This window comes from Oncorhynchus mykiss, chromosome 28 (genome assembly GCF_013265735.2).
Source record: "Oncorhynchus mykiss isolate Arlee chromosome 28, USDA_OmykA_1.1, whole genome shotgun sequence".
NCBI lineage: Eukaryota > Metazoa > Chordata > Actinopteri > Salmoniformes > Salmonidae > Oncorhynchus > Oncorhynchus mykiss.
In genome coordinates, this window is record NC_048592.1 from 10,387,353 (window position 1) to 10,415,066 (window position 27,714).

Below are 27,714 nucleotides of genomic sequence, written 5' to 3' on the forward strand. Positions count from 1 at the left end.
TTGAACTTTAGATTTTTATTCAGTACATGAAAACGTAAGCAAAAAAAGTACATTTCGTCTGCACTACGTCATCACGCACTGATTTTTATCCACAACAAGTCCATTTGGTAGAAACGCCACTGGTGGGCAAATGCACATATTTTCTTTATACTGATTTTTGAATGAAAATCTGTTGCCAATTGGTTGGAAACCAAGCTAGTGAGGGCATTCTAACATAACGTGCATAACAAAAACACGCTGGGGACCGTTAAAGATATTTGGAACTCACCCATGAAAAGGTTAATTCAACTGCTGAAATCCCTCTCACTTCCTGGTCAGTGTTCTTTCAACAGGATTTTCAGTAACCTACGTTCATTTTAAGCCATCCCTTTTAAATACTGTGTACCTTTTTTAAAATTCAAATTCTGTCAACAGACTGACTAGAATACATTGAGAATGGGTTCAGAATATAGAGATCAATAAAAGAAAGCCATCTAAATATATGCATATTCGTCTCCGTTTCAGCACCAACTGGTGTATTTAAAAATATTCTGATAATTTAAACACATTTTAGGGTTAAGAAAGTATGTAAGAATCACAAAATAAAATAAACAGGTTTGTAGAACATTTACGCACAGAATGCATTTATGAATAAAAAATGCACCCTGAAAGTTGTCATATTCAATCCATGAAATATTGTAAGGTGGGGAAAAGTGCACAATAGGAATGAACAATAATGATATCTATCCTATTCCTCACTAATCATGGAACTGTGTGACCGGTCCAGTAGTCGTGAACCGTGTGCCAGGCTCCAGGTTTAACCTGATACGTGTGGTCTGAGTTCCATAATGATTCAAATAGGCTACATGTCCCAAATTATTGCACAACATTAGCCTAATATGAACCACTAACGCTAGCGACCCTCGGGAACAACTCCACAGACGTGACAGAGGAAAGACACGTAAACGGAATGGAATGATGCAAAATGTAAGCTACAAATTGAAGAAAACGAACATTAAAGTGACAGTTGTAAATGTTTGTGGGTATTACTGATGGTGGTTCCCAATAGTGGATCATATTTAACATGATACAAATGGTAAAATAATACGTATAAATGCCCGGGCATACCATTCAAACATTCGAAAGCGCATGCATCAAATCGTCAGGTTCAGCTCTACAGAAACCTATAGCTTGGCTCTCCAAATTTCATCTACGCAAATTATGATGGCGCACAATTCAAATTCAGAATAACGGTACAGCTGTTTACAGCCTACTTCACTTTGGAAAAGGTGCCGCAATACATGTCATGTTGATATGATTTTCAGTTTTCTTCCATATGACTGGTTTCACGTTCTTCTCCAGGGATCATAACGATGATTGATCTAAAACAATTGCTATGTGTATTTGCAATCCCTTTCTCCAAACTTATATAGCTCTTATCAATGTATGTATTACAGTGCATGGAGAATGCTGTTATTTATATATAAATAAAGTAGATGCTTTTCCCACTTGAAACCGGCAGGTTCGTTCCAACCTTATTCATAATTTCTTTTGCATAAAGGTGGTGGAATTATGAGGGAATTAAGGCAAAATCAGAATATGGAGGATCTATAAACACACCTCTGCCACACCTCCATTTTATTAGATCTCCACCCCGAACAAATAGCGGGTGAATAGCATGCTTTTCTCTTGCTTAAGTTTAGGTCAGAATACGCATAGAGAGAAAAGTGCATTAAAAAAGTAATTACGTTCCATTTATGTGCGCTTATTTCAGGTCAGAATCGGCCCAATGAGCAGCAGCCATTGCTCTATAAAGTGCTTTGAGTCAGTGCGACTCTTCCTATGGAGTTCATTGACATCTATATGAATTGCTACCAGCTTTTGGACAGCGATTTGTTCATATAATGTTGGTTAACCGATAACTAAAGTCCCCAGCATTTGGTCAGGTGCTCGATTAAATTCAAGGTCCATACATGAGATGCTAGAATGAGGAGCGGAACAAGGAGCTCCACCCTATTTGAAAGTTATGGCCGAATGTCCACTTCACTTCCGAAATTCTAAACATGCTAACACCTGCGAAATTGTGACTTGTCCAAATAACCAGTGACAAAAAAAACCAAAACCGGAACTTTTGCTGCTTGTTATTCCATACATCCCATTCCTTCCAGACAATTGTTGATGTATGTCTGTCCACGAGAAATTAATTTTCATACAACAATCTTTACAGTTTAAAAAATCTCTTTGTCATGAAAAATGTGTATAAAAAGGCACATTTGAGTTCCATTGCTCTATCAAATATTTAAAACACAATGACTGTCTTTGTCTCAATTTGTCTCCAAGTAAATAATATAAAACCAAACACTAGGTTAATCCCTTTTAGAATACTTCTTTAAGTACTCAGTTAATAATGCATCAGATGTAAAATTGGCAGATGTCTTTGGAGTGTGGATGAGCGCCTTGGCGGAGAGGCTTCTGCTCAGCATCACCATCTTCCCTTTTCCTTTCAACATCACCCTCCTTCCTGTCCCTTTTACTCTGATGAACCTCATCTTCATTTCTGATGCCTCCCTCCCTACCACTTTCAAATTTTCTTTGCATTTTCTCAATCTTACTCCCACGCTTTTCCTCAGCTCTTTCCCTCTTACACCCCAACTCCCTGTCTTTGTTTTCCCTCCTGGACATTCTCTCCATCACTCCTGCCTCCTTAGAGGTCCCTTTAGCTGTCCCTCTCTCAACCCCACTCGTTCTTTTCACCTCAGATTCCTCTTTTGTCTTCCCCCTCTCTGAGTCTCCCTTTAAGTCAACACTGTGCTTATCTTGACTTCCCCTATCCATCTCTGCTCTCCAGTTCCTAACCCCCCTCTCTACCCCACCCCTTTCAGTCTTACTCGTTCTCTCCATCTCACCCGTTTCAGTTATGCTCCCACACTTCAGATCTTTACTGCGTCTTCTCCCTGGAGCAATCGCTGGTATTTCATCTCTACTGCCTCTCTCCCTTGGGCTCCTCTTCGGGATTTGCTCATTGTCAGTCTTGCTGCTATGTCTGCTTGCGTTTCCTCTTTCTGAAGTTTCCCTCACCCTCATCTTAGTCTCCCATCCAGCTACTTTTTGTTCCTTCAATCTTTCACTCTTCCCCCTTTCAGACTCTACATTTTCATTTGAAATCCCTTTCTTTGTATCAGCCAGCTCATTTTTCTTGCCTCTACCTCTTTGTTTTTCAGTCTCTCTTGCCTTTTCTTCACCCTCCTCATTCGTACTGCCTCTATCATTTCCTTTCTCTTTTTTGCCCTCAACATTTCCTTTTTCATTGGTGTTTCTACTCTCCATTCCTTTATCTTTCTTTTTCCCTTTCTCTGACCCTTTTTTATTCTGAACGCTGCTAGTATCACCTTTCACACTACCACTAGTGTCTCCCCTCTCAGTCGTCCGCTCTTTCTCCATCTCCACTTTCTCAGTCTCACCCAACTCGATTGTTTTACTTTTAGGTCTCGCCTTCTTTCCCTCCACTTTATTACTATCCTTCTTTGTACTATTCTTCTCCTCCTTCATTTCCCTTTCCTCACTCTTAGCTGCCGCCTCCTTGCTTTTATTCCATTTCTGTTCCTCCTGGACCTTCTTGTCCAACTTCTCCTCTAACTGGTCCAGCTCTTGCTCCAGCTGAGCGAGTTTAACTGGGTCTGACTCCAGGTCATCATCCACTTCCACCTCCACTTCCTCCTCCTCCTCGTACTCTTCCAGCTCGATCCCATCCATGGTTTTCTGCAGCTGGGTTTTCACCTTGTTCAGCTCCAGTAGCCCGTCCTGCAGGTCCTTGCACATCTCTCGGATCTCGGAGGCAAACTTTGTCTTGGCGCCCTTGCGCAGCTCATGGGAATCCTTGGCGAGGAAGAAGACGTCAAGTGCGAGGAAGAGAGCGGACATGACGCCCGTGGTAACGCTGATGGCCTTAACTGCTTTGGCGGCCCCCCCTGCTACGCCTAGAACCTGCACGGTGCTGATGAGCTTGTCTGTGTTGATCATCAGTTTCTTTCCGGCCCGCCCCCCCTCCTTCATCACGTGCTTAATGTTGTGGTTCAGAGCCTTCTTGGTTGCACTCTCAGTGTACTTTTCAAAGTTCCCCTCCTGCAGAGCTTCCATACCTTCCTGCAGACACACAGAGAGAAAGGACACGTGAGGGACAGAGGGGGAGGAGTGTGTATGTCTATACAGGATGTGAATATGCATGCGTGTGCCCGTTAGTGAGTAAGCGAGAGAGAAAGAACAGTAACCCACCTGTACAAACTCCATACACTCCCTGATGTCCTTGATCTCCTCCTGGTAGCCCTGAATCATCTTCTCCACTTTCTTACAGTCCATGTTGGAGTGCACTGTATCAGTGATGTTGGCCGTTGCCGAGGCAATGCTTCCAGCGGTCGCCACGGAGATGCCTACAGCGGTGACGATGATGGAGGCTCCGAAGGTGAAGGGGGCAAGGATGAGGCCGGTGATGGTGGCCACACTGCCACACACGCTGGCCACGCCACCCCCTACAGCGGCCGTCACCGTCCTCTTGTGGAACTGGTCGGCAGCGTCGGCCTGGGCCAGCAGCTCCAGGATACGGCCCTGCAGTGACGCTCCCCGCTGGTTGAAGAGACGCACAAACAGCCGAGCCGCCATGAACACACGGTCAGCCACCTGCTCCACCGCCCTGAGGGAGGGAAAGAGGGAGGGACAGAGGCGTTTTAAAATGAACTTTCCATGTCAACAGAAGATGGACAATAACGTTTTGAACTTGAACGTAAGGCACAGAGAGATGAATGACTCACATATCTGCTTCATCCTCTTGGAAATGGGATGTTTCATTCCATTGCTCCCAACCTGGTAACCCACAACACAAGAGTCGTCACACTTCAACACATACATTCACCAGCACATAAATATTCCCTCAGCCACTTAAATGCACGCACAGACATACAGAAATAGTTTGAGGTGGAAACACACCTTCGACTGATCTCCACCAGTCCAACAGGCCGTCACTCTCCTGAAAAAGAAACAACAATGAGAAAACATGTCAGAGTCATCTCCAAATCAGAGAGTGTGAATGAGTGACAGATACCGAGAGACAGACAGACACACAGATACCTCTTCAGACTCCAAAAGGTTGACTCCATCAGTGGGGTATGCTGCCATTTCCACAGGCTGGATCTCCACTGTGTTCTCCTGGAACAGACAGACACACATCAGACCACTGGACACAGGCAACATATAAAGCACCAGTGTGCATGATACACATGTTCTATAGCTGACCTGCAGTGGGGCCAGCCCTTGCAGCTCCACAGCCTCCTCAATGATAGGCTCCTTATCAGAGTCCTGAGGGAGAAATCAGAAAACCACAGCAAGTATTTTACTACTACTGTATTACAAACTATGTTACATAGAGGGGCATTAAGTGATGGACTGAGTTGGAGGGGTTGAGGAACGTAAGAAGAAATAGCAATACCCGAGCAGCAGTACGTTTTGGAATCGTCGGGAGAGTTCTTTTCACTTGGAATGACACAACCTGAGAAGCAACTTTGATTTAATATTCAACATGAAAATAACAAAATCATTCATAGTACATAACAAAAGTATGGCCTCAAAACCAACTGGGACCAGACAAGTAATTGTATTGAGTAGCGACGTGAGTGAAATCTCTGAAATCTTAGGTCAATCATGGGTCGATTCACCTAAATAACTGATCACTCACCCGTCTCTTCTTCTTGATTGTCCTCCGGCGCTTCAGCTGACTACCTCTCACAAGTGGCTCTGTGTCCATACTGTCCTAATAGAGAGAGAAAGATAGGACGTGTAAACATGACATGTTGTGTCCATACTGTCCTAATAGAGAGAGAAAGATAGGACGTGTAAACATGACATGTTGTGTCCATACTGTCCTAATAGAGAGAGAAAGATAGGACGTGTAAACATGACATGTTGTGTCCATACTGTCCTAATAGAGAGAGAAAGATAGGACGTGTAAACATGACATGTTGTGTCCATACTGTCCTAATAGAGAGAGAAAGATAGGACGTGTAAACATGACATGTTGTGTCCATACTGTCCTAATAGAGAGAGAAAGATAAGACGTGTAAACATGACATGTTGTGTACATTGTTTTCTGTTCTGGGTGTAAACTGCATAGTAACATGTATCAGTTGGCTACATTGTTTTCTGTTCTGGGTGTAAACTGCATAGTAACATGTATCATTTGGCTACATTGTTTTCTGTTCTGGGTGTAAACTGCATAGTAACATGTATCAGTTGGCTACATTGTTTTCTGTTCTGGGTGTAAACTGCATAGTAACATGTATCAGTTGGCTACATTGTTTTCTGTTCTGGGTGTAAACTGCATAGTAACATGTATCAGTTGGCTACATTGTTTTCTGTTCTGGGTGTAAACTGCATAGTAACATGTATCAGTTGTGTACATTGTTTTCTGTTCTGGGTGTAAACTGCATAGTAACATGTATCAGTTGGCTACATTGTTTTCTGTTCTGGGTGTAAACTCCATAGTAACATGTATCAGTTGGCTACATTGTTTTCTGTTCTGGGTGTAAACTGCATAGTAACATGTATCAGTTGGCTACATTGTTTTCTGTTCTGGGTGTAAACTGCATAGTAACATGTATCAGTTGGCTACATTGTTTTCTGTTCTGGGTGTAAACTGCATAGTAACATGTATCAGTTGGCTACAGTTGCTAATGCTACATGCTAATGCTCATGTTACATGACTGTCATTACCTGTTGCTCTAAAGGTTTTGGAGTTCTCCTGAAGATTCCTGCAAACCCTCCTTTTTTCTCCTGTGTCAAAAATACATACTCAGTAAACATACAAGGCACATTGGTGGGTTAACAAAGTGATGATAAAGGCAGGTGTAGGTAAAATAAGGTGCAAGACTCACTTTGCTGGTGGTTGTAGTGTCGGAAAAACTACCATTGCTGGCTGAGAGTTCTCTTTGTGCAGAGAGATTTTCCTACAACAAAAATAGTCATTTTCTAAAACATAATTATATGAAATCAAATGTATTTATACGTAAATGTAAGTATACAAAATCTTACCTTAATTGTGGTGAAGTCTGAGAGGCTGTCATTGCTGGCAGAGAGTTCCTTGTACTCAGTAAGAGGGTCCTGACATATTTAGAGCACAGGGTTACTATAAACATTTGTTTGATTGTACATTGATACTGTTACAAAGAACACCAGAGAGTGACAACTTTACTACCTTATCAACAGTGAAGCGTGGGGATGGCTTTGGCGATGGTCTTGGAGACCTTTTGAAAATCCCAGTGAGTCCCAAAATCCCAGTTTTTTCCTACATCAGATACAGAGGGAGTTAATAAACTAACACTAACCGTCACTAGAAGTTCCAGACAACAGAGACAACCCTTTCAGGGTAGATTACCTTGCTTTCTGAGAGGTTGTCATTACAGTCTGTTCCCAAATCTGAATCCTGAATTCAAAACAAAAGCACAGTAAGCCTTCAATGTGAATGAAGCAGCGATATCTTGAAGCAGAGACCTCTTTCTCCCCTCTCTCTTCAGGTGACATCCTGCGACTAGTGAGGTCTGGCCGCCCAACAACCTGCCCGCTTGACCCCATCCCCTCTCCAGACCATCTCTGGAGACCTTCTCACTTCCCTCATCAACTCATCCCTGACGACTGGCTGTCCCCCCTCTGACTTCAAAATGGACAGAGTTTCCCCCTCCTCAAGAAACCAACACTCCCGACTCATCTTTCTTTTCTTTCCAAAAACACTTGTGTGCTGCCTCTGATTAACTTTCTCGTTATCTCTCTCAGAATGATCTTCTTGACCCTAACCAGTCAGGCTTCAAGACAGGTCACTTCCGAGACTCTTCTCTGTGTCAAAGAGGCACTGCCAAAGCTGACTCTCTCTCCCAATGTGTAACAACAATGCCTGCCATGGACATTTCCCAGTTGCTTTAAATGTAAAAAAAAAAATATATAGTTTAAGAAAACGTTTAAAGCCTCAATGGATTTGATGATCCAACTTTCAAAACCAGTCCTTTTTGGTTAGCCATAGCAGTGCAGCTTTGTGTTACATACTTTTTGGGAGTTCCAGGGTCAACACCCTGTATGAGAATACATTTTACTCATCAAGAAACGGTATATACAAACACCAGGTTTCCCTTCCATATTGAAATCAAGAATAAATCAGATAATAAAGAAATAAACCAGCTTTCTGCTGTGCAATGTCACATCCCTATCAATGTCACATCCCTATCAATGTCACATCCCTATCAATGTCACATCCCTATCAATGTCACATCCCTATCAATGTCACATCCCTATCAATGACGAGTAGGGTGGGCTGATTTCGGTTGTAGATTTTCTCAATTGAACAAAATATATATAAAGGTTGTTCTGGAAGTATTTTTAGGGGTTGATTATTAGGTTGCATAAACATTGAGTGCTTTCCCTCCTCAATTTTGGCTTTCAAATGTGTTTTCTAAAACAAAGTGCATTCGGAAAGTATTCAGACCCCTTCACCTTTTCCACATTTTGTTATGTTAACAGTCTTATAAAATGTATAAAATTGTTTTTTTCCCCCCTCATCAATCTACACATAATACCCCATAATGACAAAGCAGAAACAAGTTTTTAGATTATTTTTAGCAAATGTGTGTATGTATATATATATATATATATATATATATATATATATATATATATATATATATATATATATATATATATATATATATAAACGTATCACATTTACTTAAGTATTCAGACCCTTTACTCAGTAGTTTGTTGAAGCACTTTTGGCAGCGAGTCCTCTTCAATATGACACTACAAGCTTGGCACACCTGTATTTGGGGAGTTTCTCCCATTCTTCTCAGCAGATACTCTCAAGCTCTGTCAGGTTGGATGGGGAGCATCGCTGCACAGCTATTTTCAGGTCTCTCCAGAGAAGTTTGATTGGGTTCAAGTCCGGCTCTGGCTGGGCCACCCAAGGACATTCAGAGACTTGTCCTGAAGCCACTCCTGCATCGTCTTGGCTGGGTGCTTAGGGTCATTGTCCTGTTGGAAGGTGAACCTTCGCCCCCAGTCTTAGTTCCTGAACTGAACTGGAGCAGGTTTTCATCAAGGATCTCTCTGTACTTTGCTTCATTCATCTTTCCCTTGATCCTGACTGGCCAGGTGATGAACGGTGCCTGGTCTCCTCCAGACGTGACGCTTGGCATTCAGGCCAAACAATTCAATCTTGGTGCATTCGGAAACCCCTAAATCTGTTTTATTTGCAAATATTTCTAAAAACCTCTTCAGGTTGTCATTATGGGGTATTGTGTGTAGATTGAGGATCTTTTTTTTTTTTCATCCATTTTAGAATATTGCTGTAAACGTAACAAAATGTGGAAAAAGTGAAGGGGTCTGAATACTTTCCGAATGCACTGTAAATAAGGAGGATAGGTTGCTGCTGCTGGTCAGAGTCTGTCTGCCTTTGACTGGTGAGGGAACGGTGTTCTCGAGCCTACTGCCTGAGGTTCAGAGAAACAGGCCTTTTCTAATTATGTAGCCTACTAGAAACCAGTTGTTTCAAAGTTTGTAATACTACCAAAGTTGTCTTTGAACTCACCAAATTGAGCCCAATATGACCATTACCAATTATCACTAGTTTTGAGAAACAGTTCACACTTGAGATACACATCTCATCACCTTGCAATAGAAACTTTCTCCATTTGAAAAACATAATTTTCTATATACTTTATGTGAATTTACCATGTTAAATATGACTGTACTTCTTTATTTGCTACAGAGAAGCTATTGCTTCATTTCCCTTTCAAGCGTTACTCAACTTTTTTCCCCTTCACAAACCATGGCCTCTGAGGACCGGGCCAAACCAAAAGCATAATAAAATTAGGAATTGAGTAGTACTGTGCAGTGTAAAGCCACAGAAAGCCAGTAGCTTTTGTGGGAAATCACCGCCTGGTACGGCAACTGCACCGCCCACAACCGAAGGGCTCTCCAGAGGATGGTGTGGTCTGCCCAATGCATCACCGGGGGCAAACTACCTGCCCTCCAGGACATCTACAGCACCCGATGTCACAGGAAGGCCAAGAAGATCATCAAGAACATCAACCACCCAAGCCACGGCCTGTTTACCCCGCTGCCATCCAGAGGGCGAGGTCAATAAAGGTGCCTCTCTGACATTGCTCAATCTAATATTTATATATTTCTTAATTCCATTCTTTTACTTTTAGATTTGTGTGTATAGTTGTGAATTGTTAGATACTACTGCACTGTTGGAGCTAGGAACACAAGCATTTCGCTACACCCGCAATAACATTAGCTAAATATGTGTATGTGACCAATATAATTTGATTTGATGAGAGGAAACAATGTGCTGGACCATGTGTACACAAACATCTGCGATCATACAAAACCGTCCCCCAGCCCCACTTCGGCCAATCAGATCACGTCTCTCTGTTCCTACAAGCAGAAACTCAAGAGGGAGCCACTAACACAGAGAATAGTGAGGGCCTGGACAGAAGAGGCAGACTCAATGCTGCAGGAGTGTTTTGAGAATATTGATTGGAATATGTTCAAAGATTCATCCAACCAGAACTCATCCATCAACACTGACAAATATACATAGTCAGTCACAGGCTTCATTAGGTAATGTGTTGAGGATGTTGTACCCACAATAACAATCTGGACATTCCCCAACAAAAATTCCTGGCCATGTCCTCAGAAGCCCCATTTATACCTGGTTCTAACATACGTCCTTTGTTCTGATCTTCTCCACATTTAGATTGTGTCCACATTTTAGGGCAAGTGTAGACGATAAAAAGACTCATTGTGATCAGATCTTTCTACCCACCTCCAGAGGTAGTCAGACACACATTCTATTTGGATATCTTAGAAGTGTAGGCAGGTCTGGACAGTGAAACTATTTAAATCCTCATTATCCCGCCCTCTAAAATCATGGACAGGTGATGCCATTGACTTAAAGCATCAATGTCTTAAAATAAATATTATTTTGAAAGAATATCTGTCAAACAATTGGCATATAGGCAGGGACCAGGATATTTGGTCACAATAATGACACTGTGGACAGATAAAAGACATATTGTACTGACGTGTAGATGCGATGTACACTATCAGAATGTGGATAAGATGAGGACAAAGGCAGCATGTTAGCACCAGGTATAAATGAGGCTAGTGTGTTCACTGATCAGACATCTTCAACCTGTCCTTGTCCCAGGCTGTAGTCCCCACTTGCTTCAAGGATACCCTCATCATTCCAGCAACCAAGAAAACCAAGGACACATTGTAGGGCAGCATCCAAAGTGACTCTTCTTATCAACTGTATGCAATCATTTCCTGTGTTGTCTTAGGAATTCAGCATTGTCTGTATTATCTCTCCCAACCCTCCATTGTGTCACCTCTGAGATACAGACGTTACATCATGTAGGTCTGATATCTGATTGGAGATGAACTTTACAGTAATTCTATTGGTCAACAACTCAGTTTTTGAATCTAAATAACTTAGATGCTTATAAAATGTTCCTTTTTTAAAAATCCTGAACTGCTGTGGTGAGACTCACTATTTTTTCTCTCTCCACCCCGTGGACTTTTGGGGCATGGCCGTTCAGGTTATGATTTCTCTCTCTCTCTGACCATGCTTAGAATAATGCCTAGTAATGCTTGTTAATGTCGTGTAACTTAAGCTACAATACACTTGTATTTAGAATTCTGTTCTCAGACGTTTCTTCATTGCGTATTGCTGTAACTCAACCATTGTCTCTTGCATATTGCTAATCTTTATGCAGTCAGATAAACATTTGAATGGGCCAATTGCTTAGTATTATTACGAGTCGCATGTCATGTATGTCATATACTGTATATTCAAATATCAAATATTACCGCCCACTACAGTAAATGGTGGCCCAGGAGTCAGATTAACATTTTAATAGTATAATTGCGTAGTCATATTACGAGTCGATTGTGAGGTATTTATAATATCATATAGACACATGTGAAATATTACTGCCCACTACAACATGCCCAAATAAATGACTGTCGCCCCGTCGCACTCACCCCTGTCACCATGAAGTGCTTTGAGACGCTAGTCATTGCCCACAACAATGCCAACATGCCAGCCACACTGGATCCACTCCAATTTGCCTACCGCTCCAACAGAGCCACGGAAGATGACATTTCCATCGCCATTCACACAACCCTAACACATCTGGACAAGAGGAACACCTATGTGAGAATGCTGTTCATTGACTACTGTTCAGCATTTGACACTATTGTTCCGTCCAAGCTCAGAGCCCTGGTTCTGGACACCATCCTCTGCAACTGGATCCTCTACTTCCTGACAGGCAGACCACAGGCTGTGAGGATCGGCAACAACATATTCTTCACGCTGACTCTTAACACAGGGGCCCCCCAGTGGTGTGTCCCCAGCCCTTGTTTTTACACAACACCAACTCCATCATCAAGTTTTCTGACGACACCACCGTTGTAGGCCTGATAACCAAAAACCATGAGTCAGTCTATAGGGAGGAGGTAGGTGAACTGGCATTGTGGTGCCAGGACAACAACCTCTCCCTCAATGTCAGCAAAACAAAGGAGTTGAAGCAGAGGAGGGGGAACACGCTCCGATCCACATCAACGGGACTGCAGTAGAGCGAGTCAGCAGTTTAAGATCCTCTGCGTTCACACTACAGAGGACTTGACATGGATCAACAACATCACCACACTTGTCAAGAGGGCGCGACAACGTGTCTACTTCCTAAGGCGGCTGAATAAATTTGGCATGCCACCCCGGGTCCTCCCAAATAGTACCGCTGCACCATCGAGAGCGTCCTGACCGGTTGCATCACGGCCTGGTACCCCATCCACGACCGCAAGGCCCTACCGCAAGGCCCTGTTGAAGACGGCCCAGTACATCACTGGGACTGTGCTCCCATCCATCCAGGACATCTACTTGAAATGGTGCCTGAGGAAGTCCCGCAGCCATGAGCTGTTCACTCGAGCAGACGGTATCGGAGCATGAGGTCTGGTACCAACAGGCTCAGAAACTGTTTCTATCTACAAGCCATCAGACTGTTGAATACTTCAAAATGACTGATCACCTGTACTGACTCTCCGCACACATGCACTCACTCACGCACACATATACATTCATGCTACACACACACATCACAACTACTGCTACCAGACTCTTATGTACTATTGCTAATATTGCACAATTTAAACACTTGCCCCCCAATCCCCCGTTCCCTGATACATGTGTAAATATTGTACTATAAATTGTGCATCCCTGTATTATACATATGCTAAAATGTTTATTATGATCTACTGAGCCATTTACTTCATGTTCATAATCGTACGTTTTATTATTTTTTATTGTTGTAGCCTTGTCGAGAAGGAAACTGCAAGTACCATGTGTATCCTATTTGGGGAGTTTCTCCCATTCTTCTCTGCAGAGCTCCCGAGTGGGAGTCCCACTGCATCTCAGTGCTACAGGCGTCACTACAGAGCTGATTCAATTCCAGGCTGTATCACAACCAGCCGCAATTGGGAGTCCCATAGAGCGGCGCACAACTGGCCCAGTGTTGTCCGGGTTAGGGCTTCGCCGGGGTAGGCCGTTCTTAACTGGCTTGCCTAGTTAAATAAAGGCTAAATAAATCAATAACATATCTCTCAAGCTCTGTCAGGTTGGAGTCCTCTTCAAAATGACACTACAAGCTTGGCACACCTGTATTTGGGGAGTTTCTCCCATTCTTCTCTGCAGATCCTCTCAAGCTCTGTCAGGTTGGATGGGGAGCGTCGCTGCACAGCTATTTTCAGGTCTCTCCAGAGAAGTTTGATTGGGTTCAAGTCCGGGCTCTGGCTGGGTCACTCAAGGGCATTCAGAGACTTGTCCCGAAGCCACTCCTGCTTTGTCTTGGCTGTGTGCCTAAGGTCGTTGTCCTGTTGGAAGGTGAACCTTCGCCACCAGTCTGAGGTCCTGAGCGCGCTGGAGCAGGTTTTCATCAAGGATCTCTCTGCACTTTGCTCCATTCACTTTTCCTTCAATCCTGGCAAGTCTACTAATGCCTGCAACTGAAAAACATCCCCACAGCATGATGCTGCCACCAACATTCTTCACCGTAGGGATGGTGCCAGGTTTCCTCCAGACGTGACGCTTGGCATTTAGACCAAAGATTTCAATCTTGGTTTCATCAGACCAGATAATCTTGTTTTTCATGGTCTGAGATACCTTTGTGTATTTTTGGTAAACTCGAAGCAGGCTGTCATGTGCCTTTTACTGAGGAGTGGCTTCCGTCTGGATACTCTACCATAAAGCCGTGATTGGTGGAGTGCTGCAGAGATGGTTGACCTTCTGGAAGGTTCTCCCATCTCCACATAGGAACTCTGTAGCTCTGTCTGAGTGACCATTGGGTTCTTGGTCACCTCCCTGACCAAGGTCCTTCTCCCCTGATTGCTCAGTTTGGCCGGGTGACCAGCTCTAGGAAGAGTCTTGGTGATTCCAAATTTGATCAATTTTTAAGAATGATGGAGGCTACTGTGTTCTTGAGGACCTTCAATGCTGCAGAAATGTTTTGGTAATCTTCCCCAAATCTGTGCCTCGACACAATCCTGTCTCGGAGCTCTACGGATAATTCCTTCGACCTCATGGCTTGGTTTTTGCTCTGGCATGCACTGTCAACTGTGGAACCTTATATAGAGAGGTGTGTGCCTTTCCAAATCATGTCCAGTCATTTGAATTTACCACAGGTGGACTCCAATCTAGTTGTAGAAACATCTCAAGGATGATCAATGGAAACAATGATCCCCCTGATCTCAATTTTGAGTCTCATAGCAAAGGGTCTGAATACTTATGTAAATAAGGTATTTCTGTTTTTTATTTTGAATACATTTGCAAAAATGTCAAATGCCTGTTTTCGCTTTGTCATTACGGGGTATTGTGTGTAAATTGATGACGATTAATTTTTAAAGAATCTATTTTAGAATAAGGCTGTAACGTAACAAAATGTGGAAAAGGGGAAGGGGTCTGAATACTTTCCTGAATGCACTGTATATACCATAGAGACTGAATAGAAATGATTCTTAGGACTAACATGTTTACCTCTTCTGGTTGCGAGGCTTCAGCTGTTTTAGGAGCCTTTTTGAACATTCCACTAAATATACCTTTACCCTGAAACACACAGATGCAGTTTAGAAAGAGCAACTGAAATCATGTCACCTGGAGATCAAGTTAGCGGAGTTCAGTCTCACCTTAGGGTTGCTGTTGTCAAAGAGACTGTCATTACTGGCTGAGAGCTCACTGTGTAATGACCGCTTGTCCTATGAGACAATCCAGTGTTACTATGACACTCACCAAAAGTTATAAACATGACCGACTAGTCATGGTCAAATTAAGACCTAATGTAGTTACCTCTTCTGGTTGACAGCCTTCATCGGCAGGTTTAGGTGATTTTCGGAACATTCCACTGAATTGACCTCTCTCCTGAAACACACAAGTGATAGTAGTAATATCCTGCTCCAGGTATCTGGACATCTATTCACCTCTATAGTGTTGTTGTCAGAGAGACTGTCATTACTGGCTGAGAGCTCACTTGGTAATGACCGCTTGTCCTCTGAGGCAATTAAGTGTTACTAGAACAATTAACGACGGTTAATAATAATAGACTTATAAATATCATGAGTCCACGTCAAATTAAGAGCCAATATCGTCATCTCTAGATACCTCTTCTTGTTGAGAGCCTTCATCGGCAGGAATAGGAGATTTCTTGAACATTCCACTGAATAAACTTCCTTTCTCCTGAAATACAAAAATACTGTTTAGATTAGATTTTTTTTTTGTTTTACTGTGTTGACATATAATGTTATCTGGATACATAGTGTTTGTCTGAAGATAATACTCCACCAAACCTCCTCACCGTGGTGTTGTTGGTATCAGAAAGGCTGTTGTTGCTGACTGAGAGCTCACTGCATGTTGCAAGATTGTCCTGGAACAGAACACAGTTCTGTAGTTAGAAAATGAACAAACTCTTACAGTAAGTAACTGAAGCAAACAGACATGTTTGATCTCACCTGCGCAGGTGTTTCATCTCCAGATGATTTGGGGGTCTTTTTAAGGATTCCACTGAATAGCCCCTTTTTTCCCTGATAGAAGAAGACAGTGTCATTTGAATTCCCATTTGAATAAGTGGTTTTCTCAAATTCTAAATGCAGTAACTCTGCCTCACCTTAGGGTTGCTGTTGTCAGCCAGACTGTCATTGCTGGCTGAGAGCTCACCCTGTAATGACCCCTTGTCCTGAGACATGACGGGGAAGAGTTACTTAAACAACAGTGCTCCAATTTAAGATACCCCTTCTAGTTTAGTTCATTTGTTTTGTACACACATTGTTGTTTTGGACTCACAAGTGTGTTGTAATGTGAGCAGACGCCGCTTACGTAACTAGCTACCAGTAGTGTGTACGCATAGAATAAGCTGAACAAATAGAAAATGTAAGACTGGTCCAAGCCAAACACTTGACTTCGCTATATTACCTCAGGTTGAGAAGCATCAGCAGCAGGCTTGGGGGATTTTATGAACATTCCACTGAATATGCCTCCTTTCTCCTGGAACCCAATCATTTCCAATAAACAATGGAAGCTATTTGTGAAGAACACTTCAGCAGATGTGAAGAACTGTCAAACCTTACTCACTTTACTGTTGTTTTTAGAAAGACTGTCATTGCTGCCTGAATGTTCACCGTGTAATGCCTGGTTGAGAAACAGATCAAGATATATCTGCTCAGCCAGTGAGAATTCATAATAACATTTGCTATGGGGTACATTTTTGATACAAGTCAGCATATTTACAAGTAGGTCGGAAATAATATTTTGAGTCACGTGTTGATCTCCAGAACGCTCACCTCTGCAAGTGTGCCCTCTCGAGGAGCTTTGGGGGATTTTTTGAGGATTCCACTGAAAAGTCCTCCTTTTGCCTAATGGCATCAGAACATAATCAGGTTGTCAACTATTTCTATGATAATCTCCGTAATACTTTAGTCATAACCCTCTTACTGAGCACATGAATAGTACTCAACTCTGCCTCACCTTAGGGTTGTTGGTGTCAGAGAGACTGTCATTGCTGGCTGAGAGCTCACTGTGTAGCGACTGCTGGTCCTGTATGACAATGACAGGCAACACAAAGAGGAAATGATGTTATGCTCTGATGAAGGTGATCCATGCAGAAACGTAAAGCCTATTGTTTGTTTGTCCCGGCAATTAATCTATCAGATTTATGCAAAAACTGAGTGATCATTTTTCTTTATTGTCCTGGATAGTCACCAGTTGACGTGTCCCGGGGTAAGGAATGTTTTGGGGATTTTCAAGTCCTTCAGTTGAGCACCTGATTCCCTTTTTTTGTTTAAGCTGGGCTGAAGAGAGTTTGGGTATACTTTTTTTCATAAAATTATGTTACCTGCACAGTGACAATACGTGAACAAATCAATTATTAATCTATTTGCTTGATATTAAATCAAATTTAATGGCAACATACATTTGCCATTAAGAGTTTAAGTGTTGTGATTGCAGATTTGTCAATAGAACAGAAAACTTATACATCATATTTACAACAGGTAAATAGTATACCGTATTACTTTACCTCTTCTGTTTGAGGTGGTTCTTCCACAGGTTTGGTAGACTTCTTGAACATTCCACTGAAGATGCCTCCCTTCTCCTGAAACACACAGAGGGACCGTTTACACAGAACACCACCATGAAGTTATCAGCGGGATCAAATTAGCTTGAGTTTAACTTCCTTAAACCAGCTTACTTTGATGTTGTTGTTGTCAGAGAGACTGTTGTTGCTGGTTAAAAGCTCACTGTGAACTGAGAGATTGTCCTGGAACAGAAAATGTGTATTCCAGTACAAAAAAAGATTAGTGCACAATTGGGCATCTACATATGCTACACACGTGTGCAGGTATCTCTTCTCCAGCAGTTTTGGGGGGGTTTCTTTTGGATTCCACTGAACAACCCCCCCACCCCCCCTTCTCCAGAACAATAGAGGAGATACATGAATATAGTTAGACTTATTTGCATATTTCAGGATGAGAAAATAACCAGGCTTGAATTTTTTTTGATTGTTTGTATCATCCTATCATGATACATACAGGAGTGCTTTCAGCTGTCTGTTCTTGTTTGTCATTGGGATCACTACTTACTGTACTGACCTAGGACCAATGAAAACAATGACACCTTGTAAGCGCTTCAAAATCATTGTTGTAGTAGAGCACACAAACAGCAAAGTTAACAACAGATAAACAAGAGTAGAAAATAAGAAAATGTTACCGTCAGTGAAGGAGAAGAGAGTTTGTCTTTAGTTGCTTTCTGGAACATTCCTCTCATCAGTCCTCCTTTGTCCTGAAAGAGTGATACATGTTGAAAATCGCCCACTATTTAATAACAAACTTTGTCTCTCATTGTATCTCTAATGCAATCGCATATGTTTAGTAGTCTATAGATATCGCTCTCCTCTCCCACACACACTTGTTTGGCCTGACTCAGCCTCTTCTTTGTGTTCTCAGAGGTCTGCTCCTTTTCTGGGGTGGGCTCTTCAGGCGTCTCATTATCTGACATGTAGCTCTGAGAGAGAAGAGAAACTATAAGATCAATCATAAGGAAAACATAGGTGATTGGTGTGCCAACTAACTGACAGGTGTCCACTCACTGTAAAGGTAGGGGTTGGCTCTTTTTGTAATTTCTGAAACATTCCACCAAGGCCCCCAAATTTGTCCTAAAAAAGATATCCATGATAAAGAGAGTGAAGCATTTGTAATTCAACCTTTATTTATACAGAATATTCTAATTGAGATCAAATGTATTTTATAAGAGAGACCTGTGAAAAACATGGTTTTATACTATGACACATTTCTCTTCAATGAAACCAGAAGCACCGAACATACCTGCTTGAAGTCGGTCTCATCTTCTCGGGGATCAGAGGCCTTAATCGGTGAAATGTCCATTTCTGTTGAGCCCTGATGAAGAGACAGTGGTTTGAGACTAAAGGCCTGAGAAGGTTCAAACTAAGGCAGAGGAACATGACATGTCATTGTCAAAATCTGTGCGTGTGCATGTACCTTTATGTGCTCTGCCTGTGTACTCTTGCGACTGCCGTTTCTGGCCATAACATTTGGTTCCTGATATTACCCGCGTACCCACGCGGAAAAATATACAATTTCAATGAGATATGAAACATTGAGATTTACAGGCCATGTCTCTCTATGGAACATCTCTGCCAGTACAAGTTTATGCCAGAAGTGTGTAAGGGATGCAGTAGTGTGGTGGTTATGGTGGGAGCTGATAGGCCTACCTTTGCAGTGGGTCTAACTCTGGATGGAACCACTGGAGTTCTGGCTTGTTTCCCTCTAGTCTCTGTCTGGATCAAGTTCCTGTTGGCCTGACAGACAAAAATAGTCTGTTCTTATATTTTCAGCTGAATTGTATACCCGATCCAAGTGATTTGAACACTCACAGACAAATTATTTTTCTCATCATTCCTGATGAGGAAAATCTTTGTCAGGTCAAAAACGTTATATCTTTCCTAAATGAAATATAATATATATATGAAATATAACCAGGAGGTAGACACATCCCACATAAATCAATGTCTGAATTCAAGCAGTGGCAGTCGGTGCCTTAAGATGAGGGAGGATGATTATTTTTTATATTACAGCATATTCGATGACTGTCATTCATATTCCAGTCACCCAGCTCAATGTAACATGGATATGTTTAGGCTACTTACTAGTGATGCACCATTATGACATTTTTGGCTGATACTGATATCCGATATTTTCCTTGCCAAAAAAAACGATACAAATAACTGATATAAAACACAATTGCGGCCTTTTAAGCATTCTAGTGCAGTTAAATAGTTAAAACACACACACACATGGACGCAGAAGTCTAAGGCACTGCATCTAAGCGCAAGAGGCGTCACTAGAGTCTCTGGTTCGAATCCAGGCTGTATCACATCCAGCCGTGATAGGGAGTCCCATAGGGCGGCGCACAATTGGCCCAACGTCGTCCGTGTTTGGCCGGGGCAGGCCGTCATTGTAAATAGTTAAATAAACGTTACACACACGCACACCACACTGACCAAACAATTATTTTGAAGGCATTTACGTGTGTCCCCATTGCCAGTAAAACATAATCAAAACCTATTTATTTCACTTACTTACCGTTTCCTTGTTCATTTGTTCAGTTTCATTCTCAACCACGATTTCTATGGTATGCCGTTTGGGTCTTTGCGTGTCAAAAAATATACTATTTAACACTATTTGACTTGTCAAATAAATGTGTTGACCAATCAGGACCTGAATATGAACGTACGTCACATAATAATGTAACGCGTTCATACATTTTTACGTGGTTACTACACATTGATTACACTATCACTCGTATTTCATATGTCACGATTCATCTATACGTATGCTATGATGCTGGTAAAGTTGTCTTGCACACTTACAGTGCTGGTCATAAAAAAAAGTTAGCTAGCTCATGGATGCAAACAATGTTCTCCCCCAAAAAACATAGCAAAGCGACATAATCTGTTTCAGTAGCTATAGCTAGGTGTCATCATCTAAAATAACCCTAATTTATACGACAGTTCATAGTTTATTAATGGTGGTCGGAACCATCTATGTGAGACTAGCCACAAAAAGGATTGGCCACAAGTGGGCTTTGCGGTTAGCCTTGAAAATAAAAGTATTGCATAATTCTACTATTTGTATTCGTTTGCATCACTGCCAATGACATACTTTTATTTTGAAGGCAAACTGCAAATTCCACTAGTGTGCCTAATCCTTATTATGGCTTGCTTCACAACACATAACCCAGTCCGGTTGAGCCTCAACTAGCTAGATTAAGCTAGTTGGCTGCTTATAACGTAGCTTTGGGCAACAGGGTTAAGCTGGCTAGTTATTTTCGTGAACTGAAGTTCAATTTCAATAGGCGAACAACAAGTGGCAACCTAGCTAATACGTACTCACAAATAATCCTAAATCATTGCTAAGAATAATGAAAATGACTGCAGTTTCTGGTCATTCTCTTCATGCTGGTTGTATTGGTGCTAGCTAGGTACCAAGCTAAAGCTAGCTACCCCAGAAGTTGCGGTCGTGGCCGGTGTTTGCTGACTTTTATGTACAGCTTTGACAGTGCTTCTGTATCTTTTTTGACACACTAAGACCCAATCTGCGTTCCAAATGAAGCTATTAGCAGTGATGCTAATTACTGTGTAACTCCGGTTGGGCAACATCGGAAAAATAGCGCACCTGGTTGTGTTAACCGGTGCTCGACCAGTCTGCGAAAGCCAACATAACCCACAACAGAGAAAGGTTGATTGTCAAGGGCAATGAATTCCATTATCTTGGCTTTAATGGATTTCGCCTTTGAGTTGTCTCGCTGAAACATTGTTGCTTTTTCAAATGACAGCTTGAATTGTTGATTGCTTGATCCACACAGCAGACATTGTGGGCTAGTTTAGGAATGATGTGTTGCACATATAGCTCAAAATGTTACGTGCAGTCATTAGGCATGTTATATAGGTATGTATGTCAGCTTTGACATGGTTTTGCACATCGGGCGTTAAGCTAGACATTGGCCGATACCGATGTTGGCGTTTTTAGCTAATATCGTCCGATTCTGATGTGTTCACCGATATATCGTACATCCCTACTACTTACTATACGATACTCGAACTTGACCTATACCCATCATGAGGTTGCTACAACCTAGCCTATGAATGAACGTTTGCAACATAGGTGCACAGGTCAAGAGAAATTTGAGTAATCAATGTGACAGACATTGTGCAAAGCGGTATTGAATGTGTCAATTTTGCCTGCATCTAGATGATCTAGGGTGTAATCATTAGTCCAACAGTAGCAAAAGATTTTCTACTGGACACATTCAGGTACGTTTATCCCCTTTCTTTCATTTTTCAACAGAATCGGAGGAATGAATACACCCTGATCACATGCAAAATCAGTTCACTTTCATAGCAGCCAGATCGTTGTATAATTCCTTCTCGCATCTATGCGCTCTCCTCAACTTTTTCCTTCGCTTGTGGAGTTCAGTGCACAAAACATCAGCTGTCTGTGACCAAGTGGAAAACCCTTTCTATGCCAAACCGTCATATGATAAACACTAAACGCTACATACAGCCTATATCGTTGTCATTGTCATTAGCTAATTTTAAGTCAACAACATAGCTAATAATAATAATAATAATAATAATAGCTAATAATAATGGGTTAATAAACCAGCTACAATCAGGCAGTACAGTGTACAGTTAGCAAGTAGTTTAGCAGTTACACTGGCGGGCTCTGGTGGCAATAAATTAATGAAACCAAAAGCTTACCTTGACTTGGAAGAGTTCCAGTGTTGGATAGCCATAGCAAGCTAGATAAATAGCATCTCTCTGTTTAGAACCGGGTTTTTGAGTAGTCTAAACTAGCTAGCTAACGTTAGCTGCATTTGATAGCTAAATAAGAGAAAGTGAGGGTGGAAAAAAATATTAAAATATTGCTTCTTTATTTTTGAAGAAATACATTTGTTCAAAACTGTTCAACTATTGTCTTTCTCTTTGAGTCAACTACTCACCACATTTTATGCACTGCAGCACTAGCTAGCTTTAGCTTATGCTTTTAGTACTAGATCCTGTCATTGGGTGGACAACATGTCAGTTCATGCTGCAAGAGCTCTGATAGGTTGGAGGACTTAATTCAAATGTAAATATATGGAAGGGGTGAGAACCACGAGCCTCCTTGGTTTTGTATTGAAGTCAATGTACCCAGAGGAGGACAAAAAGTAGCTGTCCTCCGCCTACACCATGGTGCTACCCTACAGCAGGGTTTCTCAAACAGAACAGAAGTTTAAAACATGACATTACATAACTCAGGAGGAAGGTGAGTCCTCTGTAATCTAAAGCTTTTAAATATTATAGTATACCTCCTTTGCAGGCTTCGGTGGAGGTAAAGGCTGCGGAGAGAGGGACGTAACGAGAGAGGAGATAAGAGTTAGTGTATTCAACTATGCGGTATTGACAGTAGGCCTATGTTCAGCTTAATGTTCTTTCTTGGTTTATTCATCTGAAATTGTGTTTATAGAATGTCTTCAGTGTTTGTTTTGTCTCGTAATGTATTCAATTAGAGTTTTGATGTGGTGGTTTGTGTTATAGGGTCAGATAGGTTATTATAATCTTGTTTTTTTTAAGTAGAAGTGTTTTAGAAGTGTTGTATAAGAGATAAGTTGTTTTCCTGTAGTAGTATGCTCTTACCTGTTTCTGTTGATTTCTTTTCACATCTGGCTTCAACGTGCACTGTTCCATCCTGCCTCTGGGAAACCACAGTGATATGCTTGTAAAATTGTACAGGGCAAGCAGCAAAAAGGAAAGGGAGGGGAATAGGGCTTGCTTAAGACGTTCAGATCTCACAACAGACAACTAAACCAAGATCATTATCTTGTCGGTCAATCCGAAAACAGTGTCTACAAATGCTCATTTAGTTCAGAGGAAACCCACGGAGACCACTTCTTCCCTAACAGTAGCAGAAGTTTTAAAATATCAGTGACTATTGAAACTATACAAAATACAGACTGTGGCTGCACAAAGTGGTATAACGTCTCGATATGGAGACAATTCCAAGAGAGGTCATGCTGTGAACCCCAATTCTGTCTCCTACTGTATATGAAACGCAACATGTAAAGTGTTAGTCCCATGTTTCGTGATCTGAAATAAAATATTCCTTACATTTTCCATATGCACAAAAAGCTTAATTCTCTCAAAACTTTGGTACACATTTGTTTACATCCCTGTTAGTGAGTATTTATCCTTTGTCAAAATAATTCATCTACCTGACAGGTGTGGCATATCAAGAAGCTGATTAAACATACTTATCATCACAAGGGTGCACATTGTGTTGGGGACAATAAAAGGACACCACTCTAAAATGTGCAGTTTTGTGCCACAGATGTCTCAAGTTTTGAGGGAAAGTACAATTGGCATGCTTACTGCAGGAATGTCCACCAGAGCTGTTGTCAGATAATGGAATGTTAATTTCTCTACCATAAGCCATCTCCAACGTCATTTTAGAGGATTTGGCAGTATATCCAACTGGCCTCACAAGCTCAGACCATGTGTAACCACGCCAGCCCAGGACCTCCACATCCGGCTTCTTCACCTGCGGGATCGTCTGAAGAAAAACTAGTTCTGATTGTCTGGGCCTGGCTCCCTAGTGGGTGTGGGTGGGCCTGGCTCCTGAGTAGGTGGGCCTATGACCCCCCATGACTGTGCCCCTGCCCAGTCATGTGACATCCATAAATTAGGGCCTAATTAATTTGTTTCCATTGACTGATTTCCTTCTATGAACTGTAACTCAGTAAAATCTTTGAAATTGTTACATGTTGCATTTATATTTTTGTTCAGTGTGTCTATATATACAGTATCAGCCATTTGTTAATTGAAATGCATTCCTGGTGACTACCTCATGAAGCTGGTTGAGAGAATGCCAAGAGTGTGCAAAGCTGTCATCAAGGCAAAGGGTGGCTACTTTGAATAATCTCAAATAGAAAATATATTTTTATTTGGTTTAACACTTTTTTGATTACTACATGATTCCACATCTGTTATTTCAAAGTTTTGATGTCTTCACTATTATTCTACAATGTAGAAAATAGTAAAAATAAAGTTTGTGGTCACTTAGAAATGTCCTTGTTTTCCATGAAAACATGCATGAAATGAGTTGCAAAATGAATAGGAAATATAGTCAAGACGTTGACAAGGTTATAAATAATGATTTTTAATTGAAATAATGATTGTGTCCCTCAAACTTTGCTTTAGTCAAGGAATCCTTCATTTGCAGCAATTACAGCCTTGCAGACCTTTGGCATTCTAGTTGTCAATTCGTTGAAGTAATCTGAAGAGATTTCTCCCCACGCTTCCTGAAGCACCTCCCACAAACTGGATTGGCTTGATGGGCACTTCTTACGTACCATATGGTCAAGCTGCTCCCACAACAGCTCAATAAGGTTGAGATCCGGTGACTGTGCTGGCCACTCCATCCATTATAGACAGAATACTAGCTGTCTGCTTCTTTCCTAAATAGTTATTGCATAGTTTGGAGCTGTGCTTTGGGTCATTGTCCTGTTGTAGGATAAAATTGGCTCCAATTAAGTGCCTTCGACTGTATATGGCATGGCATTGCAAAATGGAGTGATAGCCTTCCTTCTTCAAGAGCCCTTTTACCCTGTACACATCTCCCAATTTACCACTACCAAAGCACCCCCAGACCATCACATTGCCCCCACCATGCTTGACAAATGGCATCAAGCACTCTTCCAGCATCTTTTCCTTTTTTCTGCGTCTCACAAATGTTCTCTGTGATCCAAACACCTCAAACTTAGATTTGTCTGTCAATAACACTTTTTTCCAATCTTCCTCTGTCCAGTGTATGTTCTTTTGCCAATCTTAATCTTTTCTTTTTATTGGCCAGTCTGAGATATGGCTTTTTTTTTGCAACTCTGCCTAGAAGGCCAACATTTCGGAGTAGCCTCTTCACTGTTGATGTTGAGACTGGTGTTTTGCAGGTATTTAATGAAGCTGTCATGACGTTGAGGACTTGAGGCATCTGTTTCCTTAACTAGACACTCATGTACTTGTCCTCTTGCTCAGTTATGCACCAGGGCCCACCACTCCTCTTTCTATTCTGGTTAGAGCCAGTTTGCGCTGTTCTGTGAAGGGAGTAGTACACAGCGTTGTACGAGATGTTCAGTTTCTTGGCAATTTCTCGCATTGAATAGCCTTCATTTCTCAGAACAAGAATAGACTGACGAGTATCAGAAGAAAGTTCTTTGTTTCTGGCCATTTTGAGCCTGTTATCAAACCCACAAATGCTGATGCTCCAGATACTCAACTAGTCTAAAGAAGGCCAGTTGTATTGCTTCTTTAATCAGAACAACAGTTTCCAGCTGTGCTAACATTATTGCAAAAGGGTTTTCTAATGATCAATTAGCTTTTTAAAATTATAAACTTGGTTAGCTATGATTAGCTAACACAACATGCCATTGGAACACAGGATTGATGGTTGCTTGCTCTGTACGCCTATGTATCAGCCGTTTCCAGCTACAATAGTTATTTACAACATTAATAATGTCTACATTGTATTTCTGATCAATTTGATGTTATTTTAATGGACAAAAAAGTGTTTTTTTTTTTTTTTTTTAAATGACTTTTCTAAGTGACCCCAAACTTTTGAACAGTAATATATATATATATATATCTCAGTGGGAGGCAATTCCTAGAATTTCAGCATCACTCATCTTTTTCATACCAACAGCACCTGCCTGCCAGCCAGGCACATCTGTATTGTGTTAAGTCATTCCAACCCACAGCAACAAGCAACACATTCTTATAATAAAACACCTTGTCAAATAGCCTAATCTTGCTTTGAAAAACAAGCCAGTCCTTTGCATAAAACTATAGAGTATTTGCAGTTGTTGAAAATATACTAAATTGTCATACTTAAATAAAAGTAAACATATCTTAATAGAAAATGACTCAAGTGAAGTGAGTCTGCCAATATAATACAAGCCTACTTGAGTAAAAATATCTGGTTTTAAATGTACTTAAGTACAGTGGTCGAAAAAATACTAAATTCTCACACTTGAGTAAAAGTTCCAAGTTAAAGTAAATGCTGTACATCACATTACTTATATTAATTAAGCAAACCAGCCAGCATGAATTCATTTTTATTTTTTTACAGACAGACGGAGGGGCAAACTAACACTCAGCCATAATTTACAAACTCAGTATTTGTGTTTAATGATTCCGCCATATCAGAGGCAGTGGGGATGACAACACATTATCTTGGTAGGTGTGTAAATTAGACCATATTGCTGTCCTGTCTGAGCATTCAAAATGTAACATGTAGGTTTGGGTGTCTGGGAAACGGTATTGGAGTAAAATGTATATATTTAGGAATGTAGTGCAGTAAAAGTAAACGTTGTACAAAATATAAATAGTAAAGTACAGTTACCCCAAAAAACTACTTAAGTAGTACTTTAAGGTATTTATACTTAAGTACTTTACACCACTGCACACTTGATTATTTTAGAAGTGACTTACAGACAGGAAAGGGTCCCTATCCAGTGAAGAGGGATCCCAGTCCAAAACTTGTCAAAACGCTTTCTTTGTTGTTCCTCTCTTTTGATGAGGGTGCGAGACACGAAACTCACCTTTTTGTCTTTCTTACCTCAGTGCCTTGCGGTCCCAATTCACCTGGGAATGGGTTGGGCTGGCTGCTGCAACCTGAAGTCAGGGGTAGACGTAACGTAGTAAACGTAAATCTGTAACCCTCCATTTAGTATTATACATTGCGTTTCATATGGTGGCCATCAACCATGTCATATGATATATTACCAATTACAATTCATATAATATGATACAAATTACAATTCATATAATATGTTATGAATTGCAATTCATTCAATATGTTATGAATTTGCATTATGATACACAGGAGGCTGGTGAAACCTTCATTTGGGAGGACGGGCTAGTGGTTGTGGAATAAGTGGAATGGTATCAAATACATCAAACATATGGGTTCCATGTGTTTGATGCCATTCCATTTGCTCCATTCCAGAGATTATTATGAGCCATCCTCCCCTCAGCCAAATTCTCTAAAATG

General features: G+C 41.3%; 1 protein-coding gene across 6 annotated transcripts; it reads right to left on the reverse strand.

Moving 5' to 3' along the window:
* LOC110508496 lies at positions 1–27,288 on the reverse strand. Of its 6 annotated transcripts, none has more exons than XM_036966612.1 (35): positions 27,153–27,288; positions 23,310–23,367; positions 22,982–23,011; positions 19,344–19,430; positions 19,111–19,170; positions 18,937–19,008; positions 18,702–18,767; positions 18,521–18,616; positions 18,323–18,394; positions 17,805–17,873; positions 17,634–17,708; positions 17,084–17,152; positions 16,900–16,971; positions 16,691–16,747; positions 16,532–16,603; positions 16,227–16,295; positions 16,072–16,143; positions 15,918–15,986; positions 15,725–15,799; positions 15,413–15,484; positions 15,253–15,321; positions 15,104–15,172; positions 7,400–7,447; positions 7,220–7,309; positions 7,057–7,125; positions 6,900–6,971; positions 6,739–6,798; positions 5,705–5,779; positions 5,459–5,518; positions 5,266–5,328; positions 5,101–5,178; positions 4,960–4,999; positions 4,785–4,836; positions 4,252–4,666; positions 1–4,122 (listed from the first exon to the last, which is right to left on the reverse strand). In XM_036966612.1, the coding sequence occupies exons 2-35, from the start codon at positions 23,358–23,360 to the stop codon at positions 2,392–2,394; spliced, it is 4,296 nt and encodes a 1,431-aa protein (XP_036822507.1). In that variant the 5' UTR covers positions 23,361–23,367; positions 27,153–27,288; the 3' UTR covers positions 1–2,391. The 6 variants fall into 6 exon arrangements, with proteins under 6 accessions (XP_036822507.1, XP_036822508.1, XP_036822505.1 ...); XM_036966613.1 differs by having other exon boundaries at positions 23,310–23,388; positions 27,153–27,286; XM_036966610.1 differs by lacking the exons at positions 22,982–23,011; positions 23,310–23,367; positions 27,153–27,288 and adding an exon at positions 20,215–20,676.
* Between the last annotated feature and the right edge of the window lie 426 nt (positions 27,289–27,714).